The sequence below is a fragment of the Marmota flaviventris genome, chromosome 19 (genome assembly GCF_047511675.1).
Source record: "Marmota flaviventris isolate mMarFla1 chromosome 19, mMarFla1.hap1, whole genome shotgun sequence".
NCBI lineage: Eukaryota > Metazoa > Chordata > Mammalia > Rodentia > Sciuridae > Marmota > Marmota flaviventris.
In genome coordinates this window covers 17,564,097-17,585,452 of record NC_092516.1, presented here as the reverse complement: position 1 = coordinate 17,585,452, position 21,356 = coordinate 17,564,097, and the positions used below count along the sequence as shown (strand labels likewise).

Sequence of the window (21,356 nt, the reverse complement as noted above, 5' to 3'; positions counted from 1 at the left end):
TTAACTTGAGAAAGGGTCTTGCTAATTTGCCCAGGCTGACCCCCGTGATCCTCCTCAGGGTCCCAGGTAGCTGGGATTGCAGGCATGTGCCCCTGCGCCCAGCCAGGATTATTTTTTATTTAACATTTTTTTTCTAATCGACACATTTTCTTATTTACATAAACTTACTTTAAATCATTTCTGTAATAGAAAAGCAGACCTAAGAGCCAGGTGAGATGGTGCACACCTGTAATCCCAAAGGCTCCGGAGGCAGAAGCAGGAGGGTCGTGAGATCAAAGCCAGCCTCAGCAACTCAGTGAGGCCCCGAGCAACTCATTGTAAGTGAAATATTTTTTAAAAAGGGGGCTGGGGACGTGGCTCAGTGGTTATTAAGCCCCCTGAATTCGATTCCCAGTACCAAAAATAAAAATAAACAACAAAAATCCCCAGTCCTAAATTTAAGGGAACCCTCAAAAATAAATATAGGAATGATAGGGATCATTTAGTTTCTATTCTCTTCTGGCAAATTATTGTTGTACATCAAAGAATTTTTTTTTTGTACTGGGCGTTTAACCCAAGAGTGGTTTACCACTGAGCTACACTCCCAATCCTTTTAATTTTTTAGTTTGAGACAGTCTCACTAAGTTGTTTGCTGAGGCTGGCCTTGAACTTGCAATTCTCCTGCCTCAGCCTCCTGAGTCTCGCCCACCTACTCATTCTTTCTTGACAAGGAGAGGGAGACAGAGGGAGAGCTGTTGAATGATAAGACGTGAGACTTTGCCCCCGAGTTCCTGTAATGAAGCATTTTACAACGTGTTCATGTACCAAGACATCACACATACCCTGCACTCCAGAGACACGTGTGATCATGATGTGTCAATAAAAATAAAACTTATTTTAAAAATAATTTAAAAAACCTGAAAGATAATGGGAAGGAAATGACTTCACTATGTGACTCAGAGTAGGAGCCCAGGACCAATACCTAGAACCGCCCCAAGAATCACCGTGTTCCAAATTTTTGGGAAATGGCTCTACCGTAGACTTTTGCCAGGTCTAGGGAGCAGATTCTGGGGAGAGGTGGGAGGCAGCTGGAGGGGGAGGCTGGGCCCAGGCTGAGGGTGGAGGACAGGAAGGACAACTGGCCGGCAAGCCAGGTGGGGGTGGGGGAGAAGGGGGGGAGGGGGGGAGAGAGAGTGAGAGAGAGGAGAGAGAGAAGAGGGAGAGAGGAGAGGGGTAGACAGGAGACAGAGAGGGGACAAGGCATCTGCCACCTGCCTGACAGTATTCTAGACAGTAGGAGAAAACAGATGGCCCCACCCTCCTGGGAGAGACACAGCAGTCCAGTGCAATGATTCTCAACCAGGCAAGAGTTTTCACACACACCCCCCAGGGAGTTTTTGGCACTGATTGGAAACATTCTGGCTGTCACAATTTGGGGTCAACCTACTGGCAGCCCAGGATAGAGACCAGAGATGCTGTTCAACATCCTGGAATGCACAGAACTCCCCCACGACCCGCCACACACACACACACACACACACACACACACACACACACGACAAAGAATGACCCAGCCCCAAACATCACTGGTACCAAGGCTGAGAACCCTGGTCTCGTGGAAAAGTCAGATTGATAATCACACAAGCAAATGCAAAACAGCAACCTGAGAAAACCAACAGAGGAGGAGATTTAAGCGGAGGGGGAGCTCAGAAAGGGTTTCCTGGAAGAATTGATGCTTGATCTAAAAATCTGAAGGATGAATAGGATTTGGAAAAATGTACAAAATAATGGAAATGAGTGGAGAGATGGGTGGCCCCTGAGAGCACAGCTTGTTTTGCACGTTCATTAATCAAATTAGTCTGTAATTGCCTTAGTGGGCAATATTTGCAGGATCCTATTCTCCAAATATGGTAGGCAAAAATGAATTCTGGGTGGAGGTGGAAAGTTCTAGAAAAAAGTATACGTGGGAGAATATCTTTATGCCTTTGTGATATGACAAGATTAAAAAAAAACAAGATATGAAAGACAGGATCAATGTGGCTACAGTAAAATTGAGACCTGCTTATTGAAAGGTACTGTATGAAAGCGAATCGAGTAGGAAAAAAAAAAGATATTTGTTAACACACAACCATCCTAAGGACTTATTTCTAGAATTTATGAAGAATGAGAACAAATCAATAAAACAAGACACATAACCTAATAGAAAAATGGGCAAAAGTCCCAGACTTCCTGTCATTATAACAGATATCCAAGATAGTCCTTTTATAAAAAGAAGAGGCTTGTTGTGGCTCACACTTAAGTTTGGGTTCTTGGTTTGGCCCAGGATTGGTTGGCTCCATTTCTCTGGACCTGAGGCAGCACATCACGGTGGGAGAGCGTGATGGAACCAAACTGCTCACCACGTGGCCAAAGAGAAGAGCAAGAGACTCTTCCTCTTGTATACGTGGGAGAATATCTTTATGCCTTTGTGATATGACAAGATTAAAAAAAAAAAAGATGTGAAAGACAGGATCAATGTGACTACCCTCTGTGGGGTCCCACAGTGCCCCCGAGAGTATTTCCCCAAGACCCACGACCTCCCACCACGCTCTGCCTCTTGAAGTTCCCCCCACCTCCCAAGAGCACCTGGCTGGGCACCAAGCCTTTATCCTCTGGATCCTTGGGGAACAGTCCAGATCTGAAGGATGGCAACAAGTTATAGCAATTTCCAAAGAGGAAAGTCAAATGGCCAGAGGGTACATCGAGAGAATTGTCGATTAAAAGCCCAGTGAGTTACCAAGTGCACTCGCTCAGGGACTTTGAAGTCAGAAGACCCAAATATCAGCAAGGATGTGGAGCTTTGGAGTAAGGGGAATCTCTCTGGGAGAAAATTTGGTAGCATCTTGTAAACCCCAAGATAAACATCCAGTGGCCACGGCCATTCCACTCGTAGGGAGAACAGGGAGAGTCTCCCCAGCAGTGCATGTGTCAAATCAAGACACAGGGGTTCAAATCCCACAGCAGTGCCCATCATAACTGGACACTGGGAAGTCCCGGATGTCTATGACCTGCAGAATGGTTAAATACATCAGGGTGGAGTCATACTTCAGAATCCCAACGAAATACACAGTAATGAAAATTAACACGCGGAAAGAATCGGTACCCTCCAGGGACATCAGTGGAGTAGAAGGTGGAGAGGGAGGGAGGAGGGACAGGAAAGGGGAGGAAAGCCTGAGTGAATTGAACAAAATCCTGACATGGGCACATATGAACACACCACAATGAATTCTACCTCCATGAGTGTTTATAAAACACCAATCAAAAATAGGTAAATGGCCCAGCGTGGTGGCTCACGCCTGTCCTCCCAGCGGCTCAGGAGGCTGAGGCAGGAGGATTGCAAGTTCAAGGCCAGCCTCCACAACTTATCGAGGCCCTAAGCAACTTAACAAGACCCTGTCTCTAAATATAAAAAATAAGAAATACAAAAGGGCTGGGGATGTGGCTCAGTGGTAAAGTGCCAGAAAAGTAAGAGATGGAGAAGAGGGGGAGGGAGGAGGGAGGGAAAAGGAGGGGGACCAGGGACGGAAACAGAGTAGATCATGTTCCATGCACATATGATTTTGTCAAAATGAATTCAACTATTATGCGTCAGTACAATGCATTACTTAAAAAAATAAAATATGCTACCCCTGATTCAATTTATATGTGATTATAGATAAAAGCTCGATCAAATGATATTGTTCAGGTAGGTGCAATAAAAACTGCAAAGAAAAGTCAGGAAGTGATTACTTGAGGCTGAGAGGGAGGCCCGTGGTCCTTCTAAGGCTCCAAGGGGACATTAAACTTCAGGTGTTCTTCTTCTTCTTCTTTTTTTTGGTACCAGGGATTGAACTCAGGGGCACTCGACCACCGAGCCACATCCCCAGCCCTGTTTTGTATTTTATTTAGAGACAGGCTCTCACTGAGTTGCTTAGGGCCTCACTTTTGCTGAGGCTGGCTTTGAACTCGAGATCCTCCTGCCTCAGCCTCCCTAGTCACTGAGATTATAGGCGTGAGTCACCACACCTGAAGAGATTTTATTATTATTATTATTTGTGTTTTGGCATTAAAACAATTCTGAGCCCAATTCTTTCCAGCCCCTGAGCACCCCATGTGCACCTTAAGATGTGGATTATGAGGTCAGAGCTGCTCAGGGGTCCCAGTGCCCTCACCTGTGCCTCATCCCTCCCCAGAGCTGGGACCTCTTATGGATGTCCATGGGCCCGAGGACAGGGAAGGGCAGCCCAGCATTTCCCCCAGAGTGTCTTCCCATCCCATCCCACCCGAAGCTCCTCAGACTCACCTGCCCAGCGATGTAGATGGGGAGGAAGATCCAAGACAACATCAACACAGAAAATAAGCCCTGCCCAAAAAAACACAGGCAGAAGTTGACTCCCAGCTCCCAACAAGGTGCCGATCCAGATGTCTCTCTGCACCCTGAGGGAACCTGACCTGAACTCCACCTCATTTTGTGTCTTATTTGCTGCATGGTTCACCTTCCCTGGCCTTCGGCTTTCCATTTTTAAAAAATGGAGAAGAGAATTAAGGAGGGAAGGGAAGAGTGGAAGTAGAAGCCTTTGTGACGCCCTCTAGTTTTGTGTAGCCTGAATGTCCCCCCCCCAGCCCGTGCATCCAGTTGTTCTTCCTGTCTCCTTGGCAGTGGCTGAGGCAGACCTGGGCTCAAAGACTGGACACGCTCATGCCTGGCTGGGGATGCTGGAGACTTACTGAGACTCAGTCTGCTCAATTGTGAAATGAGAAAAACAGCACCTCACTATTTTGCTGCAGGGAAATCGGCGAGATGACATTTACTAAGCAATTACTATATGCCAGGAATTTCTCTTCAGCCTTTATAAGCATTAATTCACTTATTAATTCACTTAATTCTCTTAATGTCTCTAGGTGGCAAGTAGAGACGAGGAAGCGACTTCAGAAACTGTTTCTTAGACAGTCCAGGTTGGAGATGTAGCTCAGTGGCTCTACGAGGCTCAGAGAGGTTAAGTAACTTGCCCAGGGTCACAGAGCTTATAAACATTGAAACCAGGATGTGAACCCAAGTATTCGGGTTCTAGTCTGTAATTGAATTTCATAATGTGATAGTATATGCAGCATACTGAGGTCGGAGCCTGGCATACAGTAAGCATTTTAAAAATGTTAGTCATGATGAAATGAAGGTCATCATTAATAAACACAAGGTCGCTTCCCAGGAAAAATAATCCAGTGTGAATTCTGCTGTGTAGAAATGTGTCTTCTCATGAGTATCTCGAGGGTTAAAAAAAAAAAAACCCAAAAAACAATTACCATTGAGCCATATGATTTTTGTGATGGACAACTGATGTCCCCTGACATCATCCTTTTCCTGCATCTGAGAGGGAGGGATTCTGAATCGTCTTCTCCAAATCTCTATTGTTGGAGTCACCAAGCAAAGGCAGGGACATCTGAGGCTCACAGACCCAAGGGAGGTTTGCTGATGGAGGACCCTTGAGCCTCCTGTTCCTGTTTTCAAAAAGTACTGTTCTGCTTTTTAAAGTGCATCGGTGGCACACGCCTGTTATCCCAGCGGCTCTGGAGGCTGAGGCAGGAGGATGGCAAGTTCAAAGCCAGCCTCAGCAACTTAGCGAGGCCCTAAGCAACTTAGCAAAAAAAAAACCCTGCCTCCAAATAAACAATTTTTTAAAAGGCCTGGGGATGTGGCTCAGTGGTTAAGCACCCCTGGGTTCAATCCCTGGTACCAAACAATGAAGTCAATAAAATAAAGTGCAGGGCATTCACGACTTCTCCCCAGGTGCCCCCACCAGGTAGAGGCCAGGTGCCTGTCATGGGTGAAATACTTACATTCAGCTCATAAGCAGTGACCGAGATACCCACAGCAGCCCCTGACCCCGCCAGACCAAGGAAATGTCCACTTCCGACATTGCTGGCGAACAAGGACGCGCCCACCTGCGGGGGACACATGGATCAGATGGTGCAGCCAAGAACCAGTTCTGTCCAGGTTCCAAAGGGACCAAGGCAAATAAAGAGGAGAAAGAGACCCCACCCTTCTCCGGCATCTTTGTTCAAATTAGAAAAAGACCCCCCCCCTCCCAGCTCTTTTGCATCCACCTATCAGAAATGGTTAAACAGGCACACCTCACCTCCAACGCCTACAGGTTGAATTGCGCCCCCTAGAGGTACACAGTGCACAGCTTGAACAACGGTGCGCAGCGTCCTTGGCGGGGAGGGGAGAATGACAGGCACTGATTTAAATGCTTCCTGATGAGAATCCGGAGCCTGATGACTCCTCACCCCCTGCTGCTCACATCACCAACCCTCCTTCTGGGACAAAGTGGCCAAGACTGTACTCCCTGATTCCAGACACTGCTCTCTGCTGATTGGACGGGACAGCCCTTGGCTCTGACAGGGTGTCTTTTCAGTCCATTAGTTCTTTAACTTGTCTAATGATGTTTGCAGTGTGTATTACCCACCTGTTATCAAATGTATTTTATTTTTGATGCCATTGTTACCATTGTTAATGGAATTATTCTCCTAATTTCATTTTCAGATTATTCATTACTAGTATATAAAATCACAATGGACTTCTTTTTTTTGTGTGTGCCAGGGTTTGACTCAGGGATGCTTAACCCCTGAGCCACATCCCCAGCCCTTTTTATATTTTATTTTGAGACAGGACATCACTGAGTTGCTTAGGGCCTTACTCAATTTCTGAGGCTGGCTTTGAACTTGCGATCCTCCTGTCTCAGCCTCCCCAGCTGCTAAGATTTCAGGCATGCACCACTGTGCCCGGCTAAAATGCAATGGACTTTCAACACTGATCTTATATTCTGCAGTCTTACTGACTCATTTATAACCTCTAGTAGCATTTTGTGGGTTACTTAGTTTCTATGTGCAAGATCATACTGTATGCAAATTGAGAGAGATTTATGCTTTCCTCTTCAATCAGGGTGACTACTTCTTTTTCAAATTGCAAATTTCCCTGGCTAGGACCTCTGGCAAAATGTTGAAAGTGTCATAAGGGCATGCCTGTAATCCCAGAGACTCAGGAGGCTGAGGCAGGAGGATTGCAATTTGAGGCCAGTCTCAGCAAATTAGTGAGACCCTAAGCACCTTAGCAAGACCCCGTCTCAAAATATCCTGTCTTAGTAAATAAAAAGTGCTGGTGATGTGGCTCAGTGGTAAAGAATCCCTGGGATCAATCCCTACTGCAACAACAAACAGAAAAATCTTTGTCTGGTTCCTAATCTTAGGGGGATACTCCATCTTTCACTCTTGGGCTCGTTAGCTGTGGTGTGTCTTTGTAATGTCCTTTATTAAATTAAGGAAGTTTCCTTCTATTTCTAGTATTTTTTTTTTGGAAGTTTCAACATAGAAGGGTTTTAGATTCTGCCAAATGCCTTTCCTGCATCTGTCGCAGGGATCGGGAGGGTTTTGCCACTTCTTGGATGATACAGCATCTTACCTTGAGTGACTTTTGGTAAATCAGACCAAATTTTCATTTCTAGGGTCAATCTCACTTGGTCACGGTGTGCAGTCATTTTTATGTGCTGCTGGATTTGGAGTGCTGAGAGCCTTTGAGTATATTCAATAGAAATACTTATCTGTAGCTTCTCTTTTCTTGGGAGATCTGGTGTGATCTCCTGGTTAACATTGGTCTTGCAGGAGGAGTTAGAAAGTGTCCCCCTATCTCTGGGAGGACTTTGTGAAGGATCGGTGCTAATTCCTCTCCCAACTTTGGCAAGAATTCACTTGGAAGTCCTCTGCTTGGGGCTTCTCTTCCCGGGAAGTTTTATAGTTGCTCATACAATGTCTCCACCTTGCACGAGGACAACCAGGCTTTTCATTTCTCCTTGAGTCACTTTGGGGACTTGGTGTCTTTCTAGGGATTTTTTTCCATGTCACCTAGATTTTCTAATTTTTTATTTTTGGCATAACTGTTCACAGAGTCTCCTTATAATTATGTTTTAAATTTTTCTTTAGTATTGGTAGTAGCACCACCTCTTAAATCCCTGATTTTAATAGTTTGTACCTTCTCTTCTTTGTGTTCATAAAACTGACCACCTCGCTAGGAGGTGGTCAGTTTTATGAACCTTTGCAAGAACCAATTTTTTTTTCTTTTTTATACTGGGGATTGAACTCAGAGGTGCTTAACCACTGAGCCACATACCCAGCTCTTTTTATTTTATTTATTATATATATTTTTAAAATTTTTTGTAGTTGTAGGTGGACAGCATGCCTTTATTTTATTTGTTTATTTTTTATGTGGTGCTGGGGATCGAACCCAGTGCCTCACGTGTGCTAGACAAGTGCTCTACCTCTGAGCTACAGCCCCAGCCCTCTTTTTATTTTTTATTTAAAGACAGGGTCTCACTAAGTCGCTGAGGCTGGCTTTGAACTTGTAACCCTCCTGCCTCAGCCTCCCCCAGCTGCTGGGATGACAGGCGTGCGCCACGGCACCTGGCTCTACCTTTGCTATTGTTGATTTCTCTGATGATTTTCTAGCCTCGACTTCATCTTTCTCCACTCTTTTATTGCTTCCTTCCTTCTGCTTGCGTTGGATTTAGTTTGCTTTTCTTTTTCTACTTAATGTGAAAGGCTAAGTAATTGGTTCGGCGTCTTTTTTCTTTAAAAAAAAAAAAAAAAAAAAACAACAACTGGGCATTGCAATATGAATTTGCCTCTAAGAAATGCTTTAGCTGCATCTCATAACTTTGGGTAGTGCTTTTGCTTTCAATCCTCTCAAAATATTTCCTAAAATTGTTACAATTTCTTCTCAGATCCATTGATTATTTCAGGATGCATTGCTTAATTTCTACGTATTTGTGAATCTCCCAAACTGCCTTCCATTAGTGATTTCTAATTTTATTTCACCATGGATAGACAATATTCTTTGTGTTCGTTTCAATATTTTAATACATATATATATTTTTTGGTCCTGGGGATTGAACTCAGGGGCACTCCACTACTGAGCCCCATCCCCAGCCCTATTTTGTATTTTATTTAGAGACAGAGTCTCCCTGAGTTGCTTAGGGCCTCACTGTTGCTGAGGCTGGCTTTGAACTTGCCATCCTCCTGCCTCAGCCTCCCGAGCCTCTGGGATGACAGGCGTGCCACGCCCAGCCTCAGTCATTTTAAATTTATCGAGACTTATTTGTAGCTGAGCATCTCCAGTTTATCCTGGAGAATGTTCCCTGTGCCCATAGAAGAAGGCATATTTGGTTGGGCGGACTATTTCTCTGTATGTCTGTTATGTGACAGATAGAAACTTAGATGAGAGAAAGACAGACAGACAGACAGAGAATAGTCAGAGGAACCAGGTCATTGGGTCCCAGGGGCAGCACCTGAGCCTCTGCATTCAGCCACACCCCAAACCATTCCACAGGTAGAGGGTTCCCTTGGAGGAGCCGATAAATCCTCTTTTGGCTTAAATAAATTTGAGTTGGCGCCAAGCCCTTTTTAGTTTGGACTGTGACTTTCAGCCAACATGGAGCCCAAGAGCCCGAGATGGAGCACCCGTCCTGGAAGGTTCTTTGGGAAGTGACTTAGCTGGACTGGAGAGCACTTACTGGCCACCACACCATGTCCCCTCCAGCCAGGAAGTAGCCTTTCACCGTGTCTCTTTTGGTCTTCACCGTGGACTGAAACAGAGAGGAGGGGGGGGAGACTGTTAGCAATTCCCGGCATCCCCCATGGGGACAGCCCCCAGGGAATCCAGCAGGCCAGACTCGGGGACCTCACTGGCTCTTCAGGGTTGGCATTCACCGAGTGCTTTCCCTGTTCCATGCTGAGCATCTTCTAGACATGAGCTCATTTTGATCCTTACCAACTCCTGAGAGGTGGGTGCCACCAGGACCGTCTGACAGAGGAAAAGACTGAGTGAGGCTCAAGTCCTACCCATTCATGCTGCTATAACAAAATGCCAGAGACGAGGTAATTTATAGACACCAGAAACTTGTGCCTTGTAGTTCTGGAGGTTGGGAGGTTCAAGATCAAGGTGCCCACGGGTTCGGTGTCTGGTGAGGACCCGTGACTCATAAATGGAGCCTCCTCTGTGTCCTCACAGAGCCTGTGAGTGGGACGGGGAACTCGTTCCCCTGATATTCTTATAAAGCCTCTGATCCCTTTTATGAAGTTTCTGCCCTCACGACTGAATCACCTCCTCAAGTCCCCACCTCTTTATACTGTCACATTGGCAATCAGGTTTCAACATGGATTTCAGAGATAGGAAAATGGTTCTTAGACACATCATCTCTGTCCAGACTCCTTCATTATGAGATAAGTGCACATTAACAATGCATTGAGGGCTGGGGATGTGGCTCAAGCGGTAGCGTACTCGCCTGGCATGCGTGCGGCCCGGGTTTGATCCTCAGCACCACATACAAACAAAGATGTTGTGTCCACCAGAAAAAAAAATAATAATAATAAATAAATATTAAAAATTCTCTCTCTCTTTCTAAAAAGAAAAAAACCAAAAAACAATGCATCGAGATACTATTTTCCTCTGTCAGTTTGACAGCACCTGGTTGGTGAGGACACGATAAAACAGGCTTTGTTGTACATATGTGCAGATGGGTAATTTATGCTAATTGGACACAAATTTAGCATAACTGCAAATGCATATCTCCTTCAGTCTGAGAATCCTATTTTAGGAGATTTATCCTACATCATGTCTACACTCCAAAATAATGAGTGCACAAGGTTTGTTTATTATAACCTGGACAGTAAGAGGTGAGAGAAAACCCAACTGTCCCTCAGCAGGAAGTCGGTTAAGTAAATGACAATAGAGTCATCTAATGCTGTTCAGTGTTTAGGATGAGGAAGCCGAGCTTGTGATCCTAGAGGCTCTGGAGGCCGAGGCAGGGGGATCGCGAGTTCAAAGCCAGCCTCGGCAACTTAGCAAGACCCTGTCTCTAAATAATATATATATAAAAGGGCCAGGGATGTGGCTCAGTGGTCAAGTGTCCCTGGGTTCATTCCCTGGTACCAAATAATAATAATAATAATAATAATAATAATAATAATAATAATTAGTTAAAATAGAATAAAGATAATTAGGAAGGTTTGAGGTACTGATATGAAGAGACAGTGGTAAGTAAAAACAACAAAGTAAAACACAAGTAAGTACAGAAAGCTACTTCCTGTTTAAGAAAGAGGGCAATAAACATATTAATACTGGCTTTGATTTGCATAAAGAAACTGGAAGAATTCACTAATACACAGTGATTACAAGCCAGTAATGGCAGCTTCCTATGCAGGGAAGAGTCACAGGGAGACTTTATACTTATGTCCTGAGCTATTTTTATTTTGAGCCACTCTTGCCTTTAAAAAAAAAAAAATTCCTTTAGATTGCTGGGTGTGGTGGCGCACACCTGTGATCCCAGCAACTCAGGAGGCTGAGGCAGGAGGATCTTGGGTTCAAGGTCAGCCTCAGCCATTTAGTGAGACTCTGCCTCAGGAGACGGGGTGGGGGATATAACTCACCTCCCTGGGTTCTATCCCTAGTACTTCAAACAAAACCAACAAACAAAAGCTTTTAGATTAAAATAAAAAGAACATAGGCTTCAAAATAAGGTGGATAGGAATTCCAACTCCAGTTCTTCCAACTTACTAACAGAATAAAGAACTTAAATTTTTGAGACTCAGTTTCTTTGTCTGCTAAATGGGCACAGTGTCTTCTGAGAGGCCCTGGGCAAGTTGCCTGAGATGACTTGAGGGGAAATGCTTAACCAGCTCGAGGCACAGCCAACGCCAAGGTGCTTTTGAAATGTTAGAGGCCTGAGGAAGACCTTGGGCTGGTTTCTTCCTCTCAGTACGTCATCTCCCAAATCACAGGGTTCACGCGGGGCTTCAGGCCAGTGTCCCCTTCTCCCTCCCTCCCCAGGGCCTGGCTTACCCAGAGTCCAACAGCCAGGACGAAAATGAAGTAAAGCACCAGCACCGCGATGTCTCCAGGCTCCAGGCTCTTCTGGGGAAAAGCCTCCAGGGGATCCGACTGCGGAGGCCGCGGGCTGCTGGGGCTGCTGGGGCTGCTCTCCATGGTCCTGAATGAGCCTTCTCAACCCTGCGAAGGGCAGATGTGTCAGACCCCAGATTCCCTTTCTAGGCTGCCTCCTGGGGCCATCTGAGGAGTAAGATCCACATGGAGGGATGTGCGCTGGAGGAAGGTCCCTACATTCATCCGTCCACCCATCCATCCACAGGTCCATCCATTCGTCCATCCACTCGTCCATCCATTCGTCCATCCACTCGTCCATCTGCTCATCCATCCATTCATCCATCTGTTTGTCCATCCACTCATCCATCCACTCAACCATCCACTCATCTATCCATTCATCCATCCATTAATCCATCCATCTGTCCATCCATTCACCAATCCGCTCGTCCATCTGCTCATCCACCCATTCATCCATCCATTCACCCATCTGTTTGTCCATCCACTCATCCATCCTCTTGTCCATCCACCCATCCATCCATTTATCCATCCGCTCATCCATCTGCTCACCTATCCACTCGTCCATCCATTCATCCATCTGTTTGTCCATCCACTAAACCATCCACTCGTCCATCCATTCATCCATCTGTTCGTCCATCCACTCATCCATCCACTCAACCATCCACTCAACCATCCATTCATCTATCCATTCATCCATCCATTCATCCATCCATTTGTGCATCCATTCATCCATCCACTGGTCCATCCACTCATCCATCCACTCGTCCATCCACTCATCCATCCACTCGTTCATCCATTTGTCCATCCATTCATTCATCCACTCGTCCATCCACTCATCTATCCATTCATCCATCCATTTGTCCATCCATTCATCCATCCACTGGTCCATCCACTCATCCAACCACTCAACCATCCACTCATCTATCCATTCATCCATCCATTTGTCCATCCATTCATTCATCCACTTGTCCATCCACTCATCCAACCACTCATCCATCTGTTCGTCCATCCACTCATCCGTCCACTCAACCATCCACTCATCTATCCATTCATCCATCCATTTGAACCAAACACTCTTGCTCCAGAATCCAGGCTTTCAACCTGTTTCCCTGCAGACTGCACTTCCATGGATAATTTAAGGGATTCCAGTGACAAGCAGGTTAACGGACCCAAGGCTGTTGACATCTAATCCCCAGAACCTGTGAATATGTTCTTAAATGACAAAGGAAGATTCAGTTTGCAGGTAGAATTAAGGTTGCAAGTCAGTTGACCTTAAATATAGGGAGATGTCTGGGTATAGAGGACCTTAAAGTAGGGACCTCTCTGGATGATGTGGGTGGGCCTGTGTCACTCACAAGGGGAGGCAGAACCAGAAGAGAAACCAAACAGGTGACAGTGTGAGGTGGTGGTGGGGGTTGGGTGGACCTTGCTGGCTTTGCCAAAGGCAGAAGGGACCCTGCCTGCAGGATCCGGATAAAGCAAAGGGATGGACTCTCCCCTGGACCTTCTAGAAGGAATTCAGCCCTGCTCATACCCTGATGTTAGCTCACGAGACCCCTTTAGAACTTTTCAACTGTAAGATGCGAAACTCATGGTGTCTTAGCCGCAAAATCTGCGACCACTCACTACAGCAGCAATCCCACGGAATAGTTTAAAAATAATTATGAAGACTCTTCTTTATCATCAGCACCCTATAGAAACTAGTTGGTAATAAGGAAGTGGTGGGGGCTGGGGTGTAGCTCAGTGGCAGAACATGTACCTGGCCTGTAGGAGGCCCTGGGTTTCAGCCCCAGCACTGCCAAAAATATATAAGGAAATGGGGAGAGGTGAGATCAGATGGGGGCAGAGTCGAGACACAGGCGTGGCTGGGTGCAGAAAGTTGTGCAGGAAGGTTATTTTGAAGGCAGCGTCGTGGACCTTAGAGGGTGAGCTGGGAGGGGTTAGGGGCTGTCTTCGTCCGTTCCTGCTGCTATTAACAAAATACCTTAGCCTGGGTAGTTCACAAACAACAGAAATGGGTCAGGTGTGGTGGTGCACGCCTATAATCCCAGCAACTTGGGAGGCTGAGGCAGGAGGATCATGAGTTCAAAGCCAGCCTCAGCAACTCAGCGAGGCCCTAAGCAACTCAGCGAGACCCTGTCTCTAAATAAAATATAAAAAGGGCTGGGGATGGGGCTCAGATGGAGTGCCCCTGAGTTCAATCCCTGCTACAAACAAAAAAACCCAAGCAAAACCCAGAAGTGGGTTGCCCACAGCTCTGGAGGCCTGGGAGTTCAAGATCAAGGCACCAACAGATGCAGTGGGCAAAGCCCCGATGCTCATAAATGATACTTCTATGTGGCCTCCGTGGGGGACCGCTCTCGTAGAGGCTTACAGGAGGAGATTGAATGTTCCCTTGGAGATGCTGCCCTGTGGGGCCCTCAGTATCTGTTAGGTCCTGTCTTGAGACCAGTGTAACCTTGAACTTCTGGATGGGGCCACTGCACCTCCATGATCTCTTATCTCCTGATGCAGGATTAAATAGCAGAAGCCAAAGTTCCAACCCAGCCCCCGTCACCTGTGTCTCAGTGGGTCTCGGTTTAGGATCAATGGATGCTAATAATCACAGCTGCTGCAGACCCCCGTCTAGGACCACTCATAGACCTCAGGTCTTGGCTGGGGAAGGTGGGGAGGGAGGGCTGGAGACCCCTTCTGGCTGTGGGGTGAAGCTTCCTAAAGTAGGTTCTAGAGCTGAAAGGCAGGTTCTGGAGGCTTGGAGGAGGAGAGGGGGCGAGATGCCCTTGAGGGTATCTCTAAGGAGAAAGCCCTCCTCAGGTCATGCCGGCTTTAGAAGTGAGGAAGTTGTGGCTCAGAGAGGTTTAGGGATACATCCAAAGTCACACAGCGGATGAGCGGTGAAATGAGACTCAAATCCAGATCTTTCTGACTTCAGAGCCTGCCTTCTCCAACATTTCCACCTGCTGCTTCCAAAGCAGGGGACTTTAAGGAGAATGAGGACAGGAAGCAGCTCAGGGTTGCAGAAGGAGCCAGCCCTCCCTGTGCCCAGCCCCGCCCCCACGCCCCTTGCAGCCCTCGGCCCGCCAGGCACGGAGCGCCGTGGGAGCGGCTCGCTGCACATAAACAAGTTATTCATCACCGCTTTGGGGCCCGGGGGAGGCTGGCACCGCTTCCGAGCCTTCCTGGGTCCAGGGAGGTGGGGCCCTGCCAGGGTGTGCAGGGGCCCGGCTGCATCTTCACGGCGGGAACAGGAGCATCCGTGGACCAGAGGCGCCGGGTCGCCCAGTTCTGCTGCCTCTGTCCCTGGCCCCAGGCAGATCCCTCCTGCGCCCCTTCCTTATCCAGCACCCCAGGGGTAGGGCAAGGACTGGCCATGAGCTTAGGGCCACAGGCTCCCTCTGTGTCACCCTGGCCTGCTGCACCTCCAGTGAGCTGGCTTCCGGGCTGATTTTTGTCTCAGCGAACTCCAGAGGTAGGATTTGAACCCAGGTCCTGCGTGGCAGCTCATCATGACCTGGCTGCCTCTCCTCCCCTCCTCGGGCGCGTTTCTCCTTCATTCTTTCCTTCCCCCAGTCTCTGTTCCTTCTCCACAAACATTTGTTAGGCTCTCTGCCAGGCCTGAGAAACTCAAAGGAGCATTTATACAGCACTAGCTGTTTGCCAGGCTCAGTGCTAGGCCCTGGAGACTCATTGGAATGAACACTCATTGGGCACCAGTTGTGTGCCAGACTCTGTGCGAAGCCCTGGAGACCGAGTAGGGCAAACAATTATCAGGCCTCAGCTGTGTTTCAGGGTCTGTTAGGTCGGTCAGTGGAAAAAGCATTTATTAGGCACCAGCTGTGTGCTCGGCATGGTGGATAAAACAGGGAGAAAGGCAGCCCCGCCCCCATCCTCAGGGGTTTTCACCCCAACCCCTTGCAGCATGGTGTGTCCCCAGGACCAGGGGGTGAAATGACCCCAAGCACCTTTGGCACCTTGTCCCAGAATTCTTTGCGGTCTCTGGAGGGCCAAGCTCCTCCTGCGGGGGGACCCTGCCCGTTCATTCCTGGAGGGTGGGTTAAGGGCAGCCTGGGTTCTGACAAACGCTTTCTTTGCAGTGGGTGGCCCTGCCCTTGAGGTCGCCTGCTGGCCCGAGCACAAAAGGAAGCTCAGTCCGGCGGGCGCAGCTCACAGCCTTCCTTTTGACCTTCTGTGTAATCTGCTGTGGTCGGATGTGAAAATTTTCCACACCACGGTGCAAGGGGAAGAGAAATCAGGAAACAGGTTCCCAGGCCACGGGGCACAGGCAGGTGGGGGCTGCCTCTCCTGACTCGGGTCCCCCCGGGTGTGCGCCCACTGGGGGGGCTACCTGTGCCTCCAATAACTTCTGCGCCTCTGACACATCTCACAATGAATGAAAGGGGAATGAAACAGAGCAATGCTGACAGCCGGCTGTGTGCGCGGGAGACACTCACAGACACAGAACAGTACCGTTTGTCAGGATCGGGCATGTTGGCCAGTAAGGATCCATCACTTCAGAGGGAATGGCAGGAGGTGGACAGGGAGGGAGAGAGAGGGAGAGAAAACGGAAGTTCTCTGCATTAACCAACCACGACAGAGTCGCTCTCTCCCTGCAGATTTTAATTATGGGGAAAAGACGACCCAAGAAACAGATGTGATAAAGTGTAAAAACTTTAGAACTTCACTACCCCAGCTCAACTCCCAGCTCCACTTCCTCTGAGCTCTGTGACCTTGAGACTCAGTTTCTCCATCTGTAAAACGGGAATCATAACCAGACACAGGCCACGGGTTTGTTAAAAGCAGTGGGCATAGTCCCTGATGCTATGTAATTAGGTACGGGGATACTTGATCTGCCCCCATCCGTGGCCTTTGTGGTCAGCCAGACCCTGGCCACTCATTGCATGAGTCTCATTGACAACACAGCTCTCCGAAGAGCTCAGGTCTCTGATCAACCCCATTGATCAGGGGAGTCAAAGAACAGGCCACTGGTAAATGACCAAACTGGGCTCCAACCCAGGTTTAACTCAGAGCTCCTAACCACCCTGGGGCACGTGAGCCTGGCAGGTGTGATAACAAGGCCTGGCATGGGCCAGCAGCCTCTCAGGTCCTTGTCCCCTCTCCTGTGTGGCGGGCTGCAGCGGAAGCCCCCTGTCCGCTCCACAGCCACACAAGCTGGGCCTCAGGTCCTGGTCTAGGGGCTTCGGGCAGAGTCAGGCCATCCAGAGGGAGGCAGAGAAGTCGAGAGGACAGAAGAGAGGCTAAGGCAGAGAGGGCACAAGGACCCCTGGGTACAGAAGAGAGGCCCCCTCACTTCCTGAGCAGGTGATGCCTGGGGCCCATTGGGAACTGGTCTCTAGAGCGAGGCCAAGACAGCAGGACTTTGGGCTGGCTCGTCCCCAGCAGCTCTGCTCATTCAGAGGTTAATTCCTGGTGCAGTGGGACCCGCCAGCCTCCCCCCTAGTGTCCACAGAGGGGAGGAGGTGAGCCCGTGAGTGCAGGGGAGCATCCTCCTCACCCTCCTGTCCCTTCAGGGGTGACCTGTCTCCTGATTCCTGGAGAGACTAGAAGTCCCAAGAGCTCCTGAGCCCAGACCTGCCGTCACACGGATGCCCGAAGACATCTCAGGGTTGACGTACGCCGTAGACACCATGCTCTGAGGACCCCGCAGGTGCCTCTCACCTCCTGTCTCACTAACTGGCGGTGTCGTCCCTTCTGCTGCTCACACCAGCAATGAGTCACCCTAACGTCACTCAGTCACTCACTCATTCAAGTGGTCTGGGAGCAGCTCTCCGTGGTAGGTGCTTCCCTAAGCTCCAGAGACGCCATGGGTGCAAATATATTGTAGCATCTCTTTCTCAGCCCCCATTCTCCTAGGCTCCTAAGTCACAGCCGGAATCCATTTGTTTTCCCTCACCTTGACTTCTTCTTCCTCTTCTGCTTTTTTTTTTAAACTGGGGATTAAACCCAGGGACACTCAACCCCTGAGCCCCATCCCCAGCCCGATTTTGTATTTATTTAGAGACAGGGTCTCACTGAATTGCTTAGCACCTCGCTTTGGCTGAGGCTGGCTTTGAACTCGCGATCCTCCTGCCTCAGCCTCCTGAGCCGCTGGGGGATGGCAGGTAGCCCTCACCTTGACTTCTATTTCCCTCGTCCAAGCTCCATCACTTCTGTCTACCCTACAGCAAGGTCCACCTCCCATCTCGGTCCACCTTTGCTTCCTTTTAACCCACACCTCCTGTGGAAGCTGCAGAGATCTTTGAACATAAACCAGGTAAATTATTTGCCGGCTCCAATTGTCTCTGCGCCCACAGAGGTGTTTGCTCTGTCCCTGTCCCAGCCTCGGGGCACACCGCCCTTCCTTGAAGGCAATTTCTGGCTTCAGGGTCCTCATCCTTCTGTTCCCTCTGCCTGGGATGCCCTTCCCTGTTCTCTTTGCTTGACAAACTCCTCCTCGTCCCTGAGACACCAGCCTACTGTGCCCATCTCCCAAACAGCCTTCTCTCGGCCCCAGTCGAAGTTGGATCCTTGAGCCGCCTGCTTTCGTAGCAGAGGTGACTTCTCAGGTTTCATCACACCTAACAGCTGCTCTGCAGGAGCCCCTCACTCCGACTCATCCCCACCTCCTCTAAGTTCCATGGAGGCTGGGAGTGTAGCTGTGTGTGTGTGTGTGTGGTTTATGTGGATCGATTCTTCCTCCTTTTCTCTCTGGGTCCTTCACCTCCACACCTGTAGGCTGGGCCTGGCTGAGGCTCACATTCTCATTTGACAGATAAGGACCATCAGGCTCCAGGTGGCCGAAAGTCCCAAAACTCCCGGAACTGACTGTGCTATGACCCTCACCAGGTGCCATCCGCTGCCCAAACCCACCTGCCGAGCTCCCAGTCCCCCGGCCACGCTGCTGGCCTGTGCTGGACAAGCTTTCTCTGCAGAGGGGGGCTGCGGGCCCCAGGGTTCCCAGCTAGAACCCCTCTGCCGGGGCTGTCCCCTGCCCAAGACGGTCCTGCGCTCAGAGCGAGCAGGGATCTGCTGCAGGGAGCAGGGCATCTTACCTGATTCCAGGTGCAGGCTCAGCTGTAGGGGGCTTCGGAGGCAGAAGGAGGCGCAGATGGCCGTAAGAAGAGAGGCCCCTGGTCTCCTCTCCCCTTGCAGCAGAGAGCGTCAGAGGACAGCAGTGACCCCCTGTTCCTAGGCGGCTGCTGCTCAGAGAATCTCCCCAGAGGTCAAACTCCAAACTCCAACCTCAGCTGCAGTGAGGATTAAAGGGGGTGTGAATGATCTCCCCGGAACCCTTGAACTCTGAGCAGGCCCCTGTGGGAAGGTGGCCTGCCCTGGGCTCTGCCTCCACCAGGGACCTCACCTGGCAGGGGGCCCATGGACGGGAGGGGTGTGCGAGACTCTGGAGCCAGGGACACAGTCCTGCCTCACCACCCACTCTTCCTCTGTCCCGCCTCCAGGCTGGGAGAGGGCAGGCTTGGGCCGGCTGGAGGAGGGGGAGGAGAGATGCTGGTGGGGGCGGGGGAGGGGTTGCAGGGGACAAAGGGAAAGTGCCCAGGAGGGACTTCTGCATCCCCAGACAGTAGTGGCCTCAGCGGCCACAGGAATTACACGGGATTGTTCAGCCCTTTCTGCACCAAGGCAGGGCAGAGAGGCGGCATCCGGAGCCCAGGGAAACTGTCCAACCCCTGTAGTGCCAAAGACCCAGGGTAAGTATCGCCAACGTCTTTACCCGATGCTCGGGGCATCCCCAGCATTTTAAATTAGTGACTAGCATCTGCAGACGAAGAGACTTAAAAACGCAATTCCGAATTGCCCACATTTCTTGAACCATCTGAAAATCTGGCCAGACCAGTCCCCCATCACCACTGGGCAGCCGCTGTCTGGAAACGAGTCCTGGCCACTCCCTCTTGCTCCATCACTTGGCCGGTCTGGACCCTGGGGGGTCCTCTGTGCTTCCCTGTGTCCTGGCACAGATGAGCCCAGAACAACAGGAGAAGACAGCCTGCGTCCATCCTGCCGAGCTCGGTTCCAATGCTCAGTGTGTCTTGACTTGCTTTCCAACAACCTCGTAAGACAGGGCCTGTTATCATCCGCATTTTCCTGATGAGGAAACAGCCTGCTCGTGAGTGCAGCAGAGCATGGCGTAGCGCTGCAGCCAGCTGGACAGAGGGGGTTTGGGTGAGCAGAGACCTTCCGCTTAGTTAAACACTAATCCAGGCCCAGGAAAGCCTGCAGGGAGATAAGGAGGTCTCTAAAGAAGGCGGTCAGGAGGGAGGTGGGGGGAGGGCTGGCCACGCCCCTAACTCTAGTCTTGAGAGAGGATCTGCAGGGAGCGCACGCACCCCATCCAAGATCTCCCCCAGCTCGCAGGCCTCTTCCCACAGCCAGTGAGGAGTGTGTCCTAAAATGCCCGAGACCTCTCCACTGTGTGCTGGGGCCTTTGTAGCCGTGGGGTTGACCAGTTGGCTCAGGATCCCAGAGGGCAACTTGTCGGGTTGACTTCATTGTTGGGAAAGGACGTGGAGCCTGCAAGGGGTAGACCCCGGGGACTGGCTGCAGCCTTGATGCCAGTTGAAGGTGGCTTCCCAATGGGAGGGGTGGGGACCACCGTGTGAGCATGGGGGACACCTGGAAAATGCAAAGAGGGGTGCTGCAAGCCTTAGAAGCAGGGTCCAAAGTAGTCCTGGTAAAGCAAAAAGAGACCATGGCACCAGAGTGGCCACAGGGACCCTGCTGTGTGCGTCACCAGGAGCCGCAGACCAGGAGCCAGGCCCTCAGGCTCAGCCCTGCAGAGTACAGCAAGAGCCAGCCTCTGGGAGTGCTCACCCTGCCCAACGTCATGGCTTTGTGCCAGAGCCACAGGTGAGAGTGTGGGTCCTTGCCTAGGGCTGAAGAGGGTGGCTTTTACTCCTGGGATCACGAATGCAGTATTCCATGCAGCCTCTGTGTCCACTGATGGTGCCTGGTATCAATATCGGTCCCACTGGCTGTGCCCTCCAGCAAGCAGCCCGACTGATCAGATCTAGGGGAGGCAGAAGGCTTGTGGCACAAGGCTTGTGGTATAAAACCTAGCCCAAGGGCTGGGGCTGGGGCTCAGTGGTAGAGAGCTCGCCTAGCATGTGTGAGGTACTGGGTTCGAGTCTCAGCACCGCGTATAAAATAAATAAAGAATAAAGGTCCATCAACAACTAAAACAACAACAACAACAACAACAAAAAAACCAGCCCAAACTCTCTGGATTCCTAGTCTCCTGTAGACAGATGCAGGTAGACTGAGTTACAACTGAGGTAGGTGAAAGGAAAATAGATAAAAAATTTGATGCCACTCTGGTAGAGTTATGGAAGCAGTTGCCCAAGGACAAAAGGTTTCAGCCACAACCTTTCAATAAGAAAACAAAAAAGCAGGCAATCAGAAA

The 21,356-nt window shown here is 49.6% G+C and overlaps 1 protein-coding gene across 9 annotated transcripts in view; it reads right to left on the bottom strand.

Annotated features, from left to right (window-relative positions):
- The window catches only part of Slc5a11 (solute carrier family 5 member 11), a 39,807-nt gene extending 27,779 nt beyond the window's left edge, over window positions 1-12,028 (bottom strand). For 6 of the 9 annotated variants that reach the window (XM_027948610.2, XM_027948609.2, XM_071605240.1 and 3 more), the window contains exons 1-4: window positions 11,885-11,998; window positions 9,558-9,629; window positions 5,833-5,937; window positions 4,301-4,360 (exon numbers count right to left, since the gene is read on the bottom strand). In XM_027948610.2, the coding sequence (XP_027804411.2) occupies window positions 4,301-4,360; window positions 5,833-5,937; window positions 9,558-9,572 (180 nt within the window). In that variant the 5' untranslated portion in view covers window positions 9,573-9,629; window positions 11,885-11,998. Of the gene's footprint in view, window positions 1-4,300; window positions 4,361-5,832; window positions 5,938-9,557; window positions 9,630-11,884 lie in introns of those variants that run through there. The other 3 variants (XM_027948606.3, XM_027948608.3, XM_071605238.1) reach the window with 3 other exon arrangements.
- Between the last annotated feature and the right edge of the window lie 9,328 nt (window positions 12,029-21,356).